The following is a 12,897-nucleotide window of genomic DNA, read 5'->3' on the forward strand; positions in this document are numbered from 1 at the left end:
TTTAAGTTAATAAATATTTTTTTTGTTAACAATGCTGTGGATGAAACTGTAATTCTTCATGGTTTGAAGACAATCCTACAGTTAGGAAGGAAACACTATACATTATTATGCACATCAGTCTTCTGCAGTGATGTCCATAGAACCTTAAGCTGCACGTACAGGTCCTAGTTTGGCTACATTTTATTCGAGCATGGTCATTTCCAAGAGAAATTACAAATTGAAAATTTAATAATACTTTTACAAAGACAATTCAGGAAAGATTTCTGTCATGGTATCATACATTGTATTTTAACAGTCCCTCTTTTTTTTAGCTAAAAAACAGATGAAGAAAGTGGAATTTTCAGTCGAAAATACAGTGTTTTCACAAGATCGTATCAAAAGTTCTCAAATTTGGAATCCAGTAATTGGAAAACAAAATAAAATAATAAATTGAAAATTCGTATCTCACAATTAATGTTTGAAAACACAATAAATGCTCTTTTCATTACGTAAAATTTGCCCAAATGATCAACCTCATGTTCCTTTACTAAAATATATCTATATATTGAAGAACTATAATACTGTACACTACAGTATGAAATAAATAAAATTAGGAAATATAAAATGAGCAACATAAATAAATGTTATTTGACCTAAAATAAAATGAATGCAAATTGTTGCAAAGTTTGGTGTAATACTGACAAGTTAATGAACAAAAAAAGTACAGAAAATTGCACAAACATATGTAAACTAACGAACTGCTGCCTAGAATCTAATACTGACATGGGTGCTTCAAAGAACAGGGTGAGCTGTTTAACACTGAAGCTGGTGCAAGGTAACTTTAGTTACCTTTTTTAGCACTATACAAGGATGGCACTTGCAGAACACAGATTAAAAGGTTTGCATATAAGGCTTTTTAAAACCACCTTTCAGAAGGCTTCCTCCACCATCTGCCCCTCTCTCTCTCTCTCTCTCTCTAACTCTCTCTCTTACTCTCACTCTTTCTATTCCATCATAGCTGGGCCACTGTAAGACTTCAATGTCTAAAAAAAATCACACATGCATCATTTCATGATCCTTCAAAAAATTCTTGGGAACCTAAAATATTGTGTGGTTGCTGAAACAGGCCTAATGACTGGGTCAAACTACAAACAATCCACTAAAATACTGTTGTTTACTTATACAGGTATGGGTAGAAGCACAGGCATTACATTTTCAAGTTACTGTTGTGTGATAATATACATAGGTAGAAACATAGACAATACATTTCTTTTTAGAAATTCGTGTAGTAATACAAGTGGCATGTAATGCAATATACTCCACTATTTTGTGCTAAATAAGAAACTATTAACAGAAGGGTAATTTTAGGCTGCTGGAACCACACATTTTTTTAGGTCCTAACACTGAACATTTTTTTTTGCATAATGCAACTCTTCACAACCCAAAGTTGACTAATTCCTTCTAACACTGCCGGTTTTTTTTCTTTTTTTCCTTTTTTTGCATCTGACAGACTGCCCCATCTGTCCAACACTCAGGCTTCCAGGAAGCATCAGGCACGTGCATGTACAGCTTAACACAGCAGTGTTTCAAGCAAGTAACAATACTACTGGAAGAAGTAGGAAGCTAAAATGCAGTAGTTATTATATGCCATCTTCCACAATGTCTTCATGTTCAGATTTGGTTTCTGTTTTCTCGTCAACTGAGCTATCGTCCATTGAGTGGTCACCATTTTCCTCTTCGTCTCTTATTGTGTCCTGATCTGTATCCATACTTTTATTTTCACTCTCTTCTTCTTCCTCTTCATCAAATTCCTCTTCCCCTTCTTGCCTTACTAATTTCTCCTCATCCTCTTCTCCTTCTTTTTCCTGTTCTCGTTCACTTTCTACTTCTCTTGTCATGCTTTCTCGCTCCTCAGAGTCCGAGTAGCCCTGAGGAGTAATGCTCTGTAAGTAGGGCCGACTCATCAGTAGCTCTGCAGGTTCTAAGTGACCCTTCTGGCGAGCCTCTCTTTCAGCTGCTTCCCGTTCCTCTGCCTCCCGTTTGCAATAGGAATATCTGTGGTTCATGTGCTGCGAGTAGGACCCTGAGTGTGAAAAGCGTTTGCCGCACTTGTCACACTGATACGGTTTCTCACCAGAGTGCAGTCGTGAATGTTCAATAAGATGATGCTTGTGTTTAAACGCCTTCTTACAAATTTGACATTGATGTGGACGCTTTCCTATAAAAAAAGAAAACAGATTAAGATATAATATTAAGTTTTCTAATATGATTCAACAATCTTCTAATGATTTATATACCTTTGGTGAATCTCCAAGAACATGTCAAAGTGTCAGAAATCTTCAAGTGTTCAGAATTACTGTCAATCATGCCTGTCAAAGTTACTACAGATCATTTGTTTGCCCAAAGCTAAAAAAATGTTTTGAGTACAGACTGTCTGTACTTTTGAAAAGATAATTTATGATTTAATAAAGCCAAATAGTTGAATGTTTCATCAAAAAAAACACAATGAAAATTCTCAAGTTACTAAAAGGGAGGACTCCTGACAAAAGTGAAAAAGTAATGGTTTTATTTTCGGATAGCCGCTCCTATAACAGAAATAATGATACATATTTATAACAACATCAAGTTATGATACACACTTCACTTTTAACCTATGTAATTGAGAGTATCTCCTGTGGCATTTCAGCCAACGTGTGACCAGAGTTTGGAACTTGGAACCTCGGCCAAGCAAACATCTGGCTAATTCCACACCACAAATAGCACTGGAATGCATTCAACACCTTCCATAGCTGCAATACTTGAAGCAAAATTCAAAAATAGACATGACAGTAAATCCCTGTCAGTCTAATACCATGGGGCAAAATGGAGGACAGACTAAGAAGGGAGGGTTGCAACAGGATGAAAGTGTGTGATCATGTCTGGATGTGTACACAAAAGAGAGTACAATGAGATGACAAAAATGATAAATAAGTTATATTGGATTAAAATGGAAGACTGAATTAAAAATCTGGAGGGGGCAAGAAATTACAGTGCGAGTGTTACATCGTAAAAGCTCCCACCCTTGAAGATGTAATGTCATACTTCTCATCCTATCCTCCATGAATAGATAATTCCATAGCCCATATCCTTAATTCTGTATCATGTTAAACAGCATCAGGAAAATCTCTCTTCGCCAAATAAAATAAATGCATCATAAAATGTAATAACTTCAATTTAATACTGTATTTTAGAGTTAACACAAGAATCAAATTCAACAGGTATGGGCAGTGCAGAGTAAAAGAAAATACCTGTGTGCTCATATTTATGTCGCAGAAGGGAACTGCTTTTCTGGAATGTTTTGTCACACAAGTCACATGCATACATGCCACTTTCTGTCTTCTTGATCTTCTTTCGGGACAGACAGGAATCTGAATCTGTCATGTCATCCAAGCCTGACATGTAATCTGTAGTTCCATCAAGCAATTCCCCCTAAGATAACATACATTTTTATTAGAAAACCCACTGACCTCCATAACAAATAAATGCCTTGCGCTGTCTCTTGTGATTTCACAATAGGCAAATGCAATACCATATATATAACATTTAATTTACACAGCTCAAGTCTGAAAAGCATTAAACCTGAGAGGCAAATGAAAGAGATTTATACAGATCTTAAGTGCACAAACTGAGTTTTGTGTGTTTTTTTGTGTGTATGTGTGTGCTGGTTTTGTAAAATAAATTTGTCTCCGTGCAGAATTCTTTAACTGGAAACTGGAAAAAGGCTATTAGTTACTGATAAGGCTTACTGTGTCTGTAGCCTTGTGAGTAACTGCCTTGTGACATTCTTTTAAATTATCAGTGCTGATTACACACTTGCAACAGCTATATTAAATATCTTTATCCTATATGGTTATGATTTATTCTTAATGCAAACAGGCTGGCGAGAAAGGTCTGTAATTACTATGAAAATGACTCCTTGTATGTGAAAACAGCATTTAATTCAACAGTAACGTACATGAAAACGTGCATTACAACACTGCAGCATTCGTTTTGGCATGAAATGAAGGGAAGTGTTAAAAGTAATCCTAAAGTGTAAAAATGCACTCACACACCTTCCCACTTTGTTAGTGCCATTACATTTCATCAACAGAGATATATTAATTAATACCTGCATAAGTTAAAATTAACTGACTGGTCTGAATATATTTGTTAAATAGGACAGCTGCACTATCAAAATGGAAAGAAAAGGTAAATGTGAATTAGGCCGTGCAGCATTCTGTTTACAAATACCTTTGTACATATCATTGTAACTTTATTGTGTCATATAAAACCTGATCCTGATCAGATATCTAAAAGCATCAAAGCACTCATTAGCTTCAATCAACACCAATGTTGAAATTAAATCGTCAAATGTTCCTTGATTTTGCCTTTATTATTCAGTGCTTGGGATTTGGATGTGTTGAAATTCAATGAAATGATTTTCTATTGGAACATTTCTAATGTTAGTACACAAACAATAAAGATGTGCTCTCCAATATGTTTCTTACAACAGCATCCTTTCAAATTTAATTTCATTTCTAAAGTATTAATTGGTGACATAATATAACCCACTGTTTTATGTTTAAATAATGGCAAAATGCTAACAAAGTCACTTGGTAATTTTAGCACAGATTTAGCATTAGGATTTTGTCTCAATAAAAATGAAGAGAAAAGGATGTTGTGACTAGATTTCTTTTCAGGGTGCAGCAAAACTGTGTTCTTCAAAACAATGATTTTGATCTTTTAAAAATTACTTGACAACACTGTGCTTTACATGCACACTTGCTGGATAAAAATATACAATTTAGTTTGTCTAAGTAATTTTCATGTCAATTAAATTAATCTTACTGTCATCAGAATTAAGAAATTATTATTACATCCATTGTACATTTATGGCCCTGCCACACATTATGAAGGTAAATCAATCAGTCACAATATCTACTGTGATGATTGGAATGCACCTTTTCACAAAAGTTTCAGTAATGTTACAGAATCAGTCAGCTGCTGTTACCTGGAACGTTTGCTTCCGCTGGTACTTTCTTCTCTGTTGCAATTCTGCAAAAGCAGCTGCACCTGTTCCATATGTGTAGGCCATGTGTGGGAGGAAGCCCATTTGATCTAGCCCTGGATATGGTCGCAGACCTGGAACACTAGACTGGACTGAGGGCATAAAAGCAGCTGGGGGAAATGCATTTTGTGGTGGAAGTGTTGCGTACAACGGTTTGGCACTAAATGGATTTATACTGAATACTGGCTTAGTGCTTTTCTCGAGGGTGTTGTTAGTATTAGGCAATTCCTTCTTCAGGAAGGTCAAGTTTAAGGGCTCATCTGGGTTCTCTGATGGATAGGAAATACTGTTATGGTCAACAATAATACTATTGGTTTTATTTCTTACTTTTCCTGTGACCACACTTTTATGTTCATTCTTTTGTTTTGGCAAAGACAAGTCCAGAGGCTCAGCCTGAGGCTCTTCTGAAGAAAAGCTGTTTGGAGTGTATGAACTACTATGGGAGTTCTTAGAGGAAGTAGAGGAAAGATTCAAAGGGGAAGGAGTATTGCTCCTTGAGTGGTCCATCTTATCACCAATTGATTTAATACTGTTAAACTGAGAAGATTTAATAAGCCTGAGAGGTGCATCACAATTAGTAACACTGTTATGTAGTTCTGCTATTGATGGTGACGTTATCGAGTCCATCGGCTTTAATGCTGTTGTTGTGTGCCTAGCTGACAGACAGTCTTTATTTATGAACATGTCAGTGGCAACCGATGCCAACTCAGCACTGGTCCGATCCAGTGGCGGTGACCTGGAATTAGGGAACTGGCAGACCTTCCTTTGCTCAAACCATTCTTTTACAAAATCCTGAGGGAGGCCAACAGCAATGGAAATTTTCAGTAGTTCTTCAGAATTTGGCTCCATATTCATGGCATAGTAAGCTTTCAATACAGACATGTGGTCCTTATAAGCATTTATAGGGCTGGGGATACCTTTTTCTGAAAGAAGGGAGGATAACATATAAGCTTGCTTTTCACCTGACGCTCCTGTTTTATTGGTAATTACAACTTCACTTGGTTGAAGTACAGCCTTGATTTCTTCATTCATCTTGCACATGTAGCGTTCATGCTGATGTAAGGGAATGGGACCAGGGAAAGCCTCCCTGCAAAACTGGCAGGAGTAAGGAGATGTGTTATTATTGTCAAATGTCTTTTCCTCCATACCAAGATCTAATGCAGAACAGCTCATGTTACGCAGCCTGTCCTTTTTAAAATTGCTCATTTGCCTTTGTGAGTCCGTGTTCAAGCTCTGAAGACAAGCTTTGGCTTCATTCACCTTTTCTAGTGTGTAGTCAATAATACTTTTAGTGGCACCATTATGGCTGACAACTGGAAGACCAACAGATGGCATAACAGGGGAGGTAACTCCTTGTTCCTCAGCCAAGGAAGCTTGAGAGGCTGGCTCTTTCACGTGATAGCCTTTAAGTCTTGAAATCTCTTCAGATTTGCAGTCCATTTTTTGCCTACACACTGTATTGTCAACAATTTTGAGGACCTTTTGGACTTCTCTTAAGTTACTGTTTGCTACATTGGAAAAGCTTAGTATTTGTGGTTCTATCCCTACTCCTAAGTGCTGCATTGGACTTACAACTGAGGTGTTGATTGACAGTGGGCTGCCAACTCCTACTCCACCATTTGGGAAATTACCAAACCCATGGGAAGTCATTATGGCTTTGTAGTCATTGAAATCAAGTGGCTCTGTCTTAATTTTAAGTAGTCCTGGCTGCTCAGGAATACCAAGAGGCTTGCCGTTCTCCAGTTTATGCCTCAGTTGTGTAATTGCTGAATTTGTAGGAGAGGAAGAAGCTGAAGTCGGAGAAGAGCCCGGTTTTAAGCTAGTTCGCATCCTGCCATTGACTGAAATCAGGCCAATGCACTTCTTGCTACTGATGTGAGAACTGTAGGAACCGGAGTGAGAAAATCGTTTCTTGCAGTTTGGACACTCATATGGCTTTTCACCTGAAAAATGTTTTAAGCAATTAAATTTAAACTTATACATAGTAGGTGATCTCATCAAAATTATTCATTTTATCAAATTAACTAGTTAAACACAAATGAGAATATATCACAGAAACCCACAGCATGGAAGAAAACCATTCATCCTGTAATATTCCCATTTTGCAACAAAGAGCCATGCAGCCTTCTCCTGTTTTTCACATCATGATCCACAGTCTCAAAGGTAATGGCAGTTTTAGTGCATATACCAAGTACTTGTTGAATGTAATGAAAATTTTTCCCTTGACCACTCTTTCAGTTAATTAGTTAAAAATCACACAACACCAGGTTATAGTCCAACAGGTTTACTTGGAAACACACTAGCTTTCGGAGCGACGCTGAATTTCCTCTAAACCACCTAGCTTTAACCCTAACCGTATTACCCTAACCCTAAATCTGTTGCCCTGGTTAGGAACTCTTCAATCAATGGGCATAGGTCCTTCCCATCAACTGTTATCTGAACCGCTTATACTCTTATACATACAGTCATTAGGCAGTGCTAAAAAAAAGTCACATTTTCTCAAATGCCCAACTGCCTATCCCACAAATGAGTCATGTGGTATATGAATTTCAGAGTCGGTGTGATGTCAGGTTTGTCGGCTTTACTGGTAGATCATATCAAATAGCATATTCCTTTGTCTGTTCACAAGGCACTGCTGGCAGCCAACTAGCCTGTGCTTACGGAACTCGAAACTGTGTCCAAAATTATATGTGATTCCACAATTGGACGTTTGCTAGTATATCCTGAGTCTGTTACATTGATAACCAATTTAGGACTTGTAGTCTGGCTCGCAAGGTAGTAGCGTACAGGTACTGGAAGCTCCATACATTAATACATAGAGCCATGTTTGTTGCAAACAGAAAGAATATATGTACACGCACTATGCCTGTTTCAACTCGACAAAATAGGCAACAGCATTCACTATTTCATTTCTCAACAGGATGCCTTGACCAATTGCAGTCAACCTGTCTGGTTAACATTTAACCAGCCTGGCAGTTCATTAACTGCTACACTCCCCACTTCAATGCCTCAGCCAATCAGAGTTCACTTGCCAAATAATCAGCTCTTGCCTCTCTTATAGTATCAGTGATGTTATTCCCTTTAAACTGGTATTCTTTGTGAAATGTCCTAATGAGTGCAAGACAAAAGCTCCAAAAAACTCCACTTTTAGTCAACAATCTCATCTTTTACCTTGTAATGAGAAGAAAAATTACCCAAAATAAATACATATACATTAATTACACAAAAATAATTACATTTAATGGCTTATTTATATTTTATATGTTGCTATTTCATACCCAATATAATAAAATCATTGGGGTTATTTAACAAATTTGTGCTCTTGATGTAAAGCTTCCCTTACTTGTAGCCCATATCAAGATTTCAACACGGGAGGTCATCTGTTTCCCTTGGGCTTCCTGGATAATAATTTTAATGGACAGATATCCTGCAAGGTCCATTCGTGTTTTCTCCCACAATTCCAATGTGTAGTTCTGGCAGGTGAAACTCCACATCAAGCGCCTTTTTGTAAAACCTAGCCTCATCCTTCAAAGCGTACCCTTTATCTAGCAGACTAAAAAGCGTTTTGCTTACCACTATGAATTCGCAGGTGTTCCTTCAGATGGTGTTTGTACTTAAAGGCCTTGCCACACTCTGTGCATTTGAACTTGCGATTACCAGCACCATGGGTCAGCATGTGGTGCTACAGAGGGAAGATAGTGAAATGAGTCTTATGCACAGCTTGGTGAAATTTGTGAACAGTCACAGCTAACAGAACAGACATGCCAAATGGACCCTATTTACATAGAGACATTCTCAATACCAACTAGCTCCTAAATCTAAACCAAAAAAATTGTGATGCTGTAAATCAGAAACAAAAACAGAAGTTGCTGGAAAAGCTCAGCATATCTGGCAGCATTTGTGAAGAGAATCCAAAGTTAACATTTCGGGCCCAGTGACCCTTCCTCAAGGTCCAAGGAAAGGTCACTGGACCCGAAACGTTAACTTTAATTTTTTTTCACAGATGCTGACAGATCTGCTGAGCTTTTCCATAACTTCTGTTTAAGTTCCTAAATATTTTTGTCTTTTAAATGATAACTTCTGAAAGAATTGCTGAGCCTTTCGGGTTTCACATCACACAAAACAAAAAATTCTAAAAGAAAATCATTGCCACAAGAGATACAATCACCGTCAATACTAACTTCTGTGATAAAACCATTCAGTCATTCTATTCTATTATCTGACACGTCAAATGTCATATTGCCAAAAGTAAAAATGTATTTTTTACGAGTACCTTGTAGGTTAAATGTCTATGAAGTGTCTTAACAGTAGCAATTTAATAGTTAAAAATTATTACTATGCAATGCTTTGTTATATTATGTAAAAAAAGGTAAAATCTCAATAGGGATGACCTTTTTTAAACATCTGGCAGCAAGCACAATATGAAAATTAACTGGTAAGAAATTAAATTGATGGCAATGGATACTCAAGGTAGGAGGTCAGCTTTCTAAAGTAGCAAGATACAAAAGCTTTGCAAAGGAACAGTGCTGAACAGTGTGACAACTGCTAGGGTGTGCTGACTCTTCCCACATTCCTGGTGAGACAGATGGTGTTGGACAGGACACAGGGAGGTTTGTTCAAACAGCAGCAACCTTCAAAGATCAAGCAAACCCTGGCCTGCAGAGCGCCAATGAGGGACTGGTGCTCATATGTTGCTGAGCTGCATAAACAAACAGCAACAGCTGCTTTGTCTCCCCTCAATCCTTAGAGGACTGATGCAAACTTTAGTTGCGCCTCTGTTAATATGATACAATCATTTGTAATTACTAAGTGGGAGTACCATGATCAAATTAGGAAGCTTCGTCTTCAATTCTAAAACTAAACAGAAATAAATAAAATGGGAAGATGCAAACAGAAAAAGAAACAACAGGATACAAACTGGGCAAAATAGCCCAGCTGAACACACACAAAATAGTGTGATTCAAGAATTGGAATTCTTTTACAGCGTGTTTTAATCTTCAGCTAAAATAATAATGGGGTTTATGTTCAATTATACAAATGCAAGCCATACATCATTTTCCTGAGGCCTTCACAGAATATTTAAATAATTTTACATTGATGGAGTGCTGTCAACTGATGCGGCATTGCATTTTCAGTACCAGTGGCACTCTTTAATATAACAGATCCAACGTCTAGTGGCTTGTCAGCATCAACAATTCACACTATGCTGAATTCTGTGAGCTGCCTTTTAGCCTCAGTTAAACCAAAAAAAGGTGTTTCCCTCATTTTTAGCATTGGGAATAATGGGTCTCCACTGTGGATGAAATTTTAAAAATGGAAACTGGCCCATGGAGCTTGTGTGCATTGGTTTGAGTGCTGCTTGCTATATCCAATTTTATCATGTTAAAGTGCCATCAGTAAAATTGAGAACATCATTATTCTGTAGGCAGAGATTATTTTCCTGACAAAGGGCAAATGTAATACCGGTATTTGAACCTTTAAAAGAGAGTAGGAGTCAGGTTCAAAATATTACAGTCACCTTTTATAACAATGCTGAGTTAAAATAAGCCTTGTGTTTATAATAAGGCATATTCTGTAATTTCTGGAAACATTTTAGAATCAATTTTTAATGGTACAGACCCTGCACCAAAAGGTGAAAGAGAAACTTCATTGCACTGACAGAAAGTGCTTTATTTTAAATCTATATAAAATGGAATTGTCATGAGAGAACAAAACAAAGGCCAATGTATTATTGCTTAAAGTTTCCAAAGGAATTTGTTCCTTCCAATGTCTTGGATAACTATCTCATCTTCTAAAATAACGAAGCTGACATGTGCAAAGATAAATATTTAAATGAAATCATTCTCTCAAAATGATAATAATGGAATAAGTACACTTTTACAAGATTATTTACAATCTATGGTATTTCACATCTCCCAGGAGGAGGCAGAGGAAGTTACACTACATAGCACAAATGGTTTAGTAACTGTTAATCAAAAAAAGTGTTCCAGTGAGAGGGGTGCATGTATGTGGTAAAGAACAGGGAATAGTTTTATGTAACTTACCTCCTTCTATCATTGATAACAACTGAGCTATGTCAGTACTACAACAAAAATACTGATACGTCTTTTCCAACAAAGGATTGTAATGGGGAGTGGTGGGTCGGTGAGGACAATAATTCAATGGAAACAGTAACCTTACAAAATCCAAATGTTTGACCATTTGTCAAGTGGAAATCAACCAAACATTGTGTGAGAGAGCATTATCATTAAAATAAAAAATATGGGAGGAAAGAAAGCAAATAATCAGTAGGGATGGTAGCATCATTAAAAAATGTATGCTTTTAGCTATTAGTAAGACCATTGACAACATTTGAATCATCTAATTTGATGAAAGAGTATGAGGACAATGGTATTGTAGAGATGACACAGTATTTTAATGAGATTTTGAAAACCAAGGTAAAACCCCAAACTTAAGCTAAATTTAAGTTCAAGTGCCGATAATGTTTCTAAATTGGATATTAAAATGCTCATTCAATCGTGAGTACATGATATTAAATCATCCTGGAAAAGACCATCAAAAAACCATTTAAACTTAAATTAGAGCTATTACCATTAAATATTTGCATCCTCAAAATGCCATAAAAAATTAATAGCCAATAGAAATTAAAATGATATTTATCCTCTAAGGGTTACCCATACCCATCCAGAAGCCCCACCTGATCTCTCCCTGGCTTGTGCGTGGCCATATGTCGTTCAAGCTGGGTGCGGTAGGCAAATGTATAGTTGCAGAGTGGGCAGGCAAAGTTGTCTTCATTCTTTTCATGTCGATATTTAATGTGCTCCTTCAGTGATGTCAAACGCTTGTAGCCCCTGTCGCAGTATGGACAGGTCAGCAGTTGGGCAAAAGCATCTGGAGTTCCAGGTGGCAGGTCTGCAGCCAGGGAGGGAAAAGAGAGAGCACAGGCCAAGAGGTCAGCAATCAATGGCAGTTAATGGGATGACTGCCCGGATGGTATGACTGGAATCGTTGCAATCTGCTGCTTCAAGTGCCATCATTACAGTGGCCTCTGCACATTTCAATTCCCCATACACACCCAGGCCAAGCTTGTACATGTCATTCCATACTGTGTCTGGAACTTCAGACTTGAATCTCATCTTTTTTTTATAAAATGAATTTTTCTGAACAGTTCTACTTAAACGTACAACACATTTCGAAGAAAACTCTACCATCTCATTTAACATTTCAATGTTTATAAAAGTAAAAAGGTAATAATCAACATACAGCAATAATACAGCCAACAATACAGCATTTTAATATCAACCAACCATCATCAAAGAAAGCAAAATCCAATCAATTTTCCTTTTTAGTTTTTGCTTTCGAGGTATGAGTAGTTCTTGAATGGTTTATTCACACCATGTAAATGTCACAGAGGATAATAACATGTTGAGATTTCCTGTCGAAATATTCAAGAGGATGCCATTTTGCAAAGTAAATCAGTACTTAACAAAAAAAATTCAGTCACTTCTTGCAGTGAACACTACAGGAATTTGTAAGGATTTTGTTTGCACCATACACTTTAGAAGAAGCATTTGGTTCTCACTGGGGTGACATGAAAATAATAAGAAAGTGTGCATAGTAGTGAATATTTTGTGTGAAGAGAAAAGTAGCAGAAGATGGAAATAAACTAAAAAGGAAACAACACAAAACGTTAAACTGCTATTCACTGAAACCCAAGATTACAATGACTGTGAAATCGGTTGTGTGCTCTTAGCCATATAAAAACAGCAATAGTAGCATAGATTGAAAGATAAATTGATTAATGTTTAAAATACAAGTATTACAGTGCCCAC

The 12,897-nt window shown here is 36.9% G+C and overlaps 1 protein-coding gene across 3 annotated transcripts in view; it reads right to left on the reverse strand.

Moving 5' to 3' along the window:
- LOC122551730 (zinc finger E-box-binding homeobox 2-like) overlaps positions 1 to 12,897 on the reverse strand; it is a 113,267-nt gene continuing 100,370 nt past the window's right edge. For all 3 annotated transcript variants that reach the window (XM_043694099.1, XM_043694101.1, XM_043694100.1), the window contains 5 exons: positions 11,763 to 11,977; positions 8,639 to 8,747; positions 5,009 to 7,008; positions 3,267 to 3,447; positions 1 to 2,197 (listed from right to left, as the gene is read on the reverse strand). In XM_043694099.1, the coding sequence (XP_043550034.1) occupies positions 1,620 to 2,197; positions 3,267 to 3,447; positions 5,009 to 7,008; positions 8,639 to 8,747; positions 11,763 to 11,977 (3,083 nt within the window). In that variant the 3' untranslated portion in view covers positions 1 to 1,619. The remainder of the gene's footprint in view (positions 2,198 to 3,266; positions 3,448 to 5,008; positions 7,009 to 8,638; positions 8,748 to 11,762; positions 11,978 to 12,897) is intronic.

This window comes from Chiloscyllium plagiosum, chromosome 7 (genome assembly GCF_004010195.1).
Source record: "Chiloscyllium plagiosum isolate BGI_BamShark_2017 chromosome 7, ASM401019v2, whole genome shotgun sequence".
In the NCBI taxonomy this organism is placed as follows: domain Eukaryota; kingdom Metazoa; phylum Chordata; class Chondrichthyes; order Orectolobiformes; family Hemiscylliidae; genus Chiloscyllium; species Chiloscyllium plagiosum.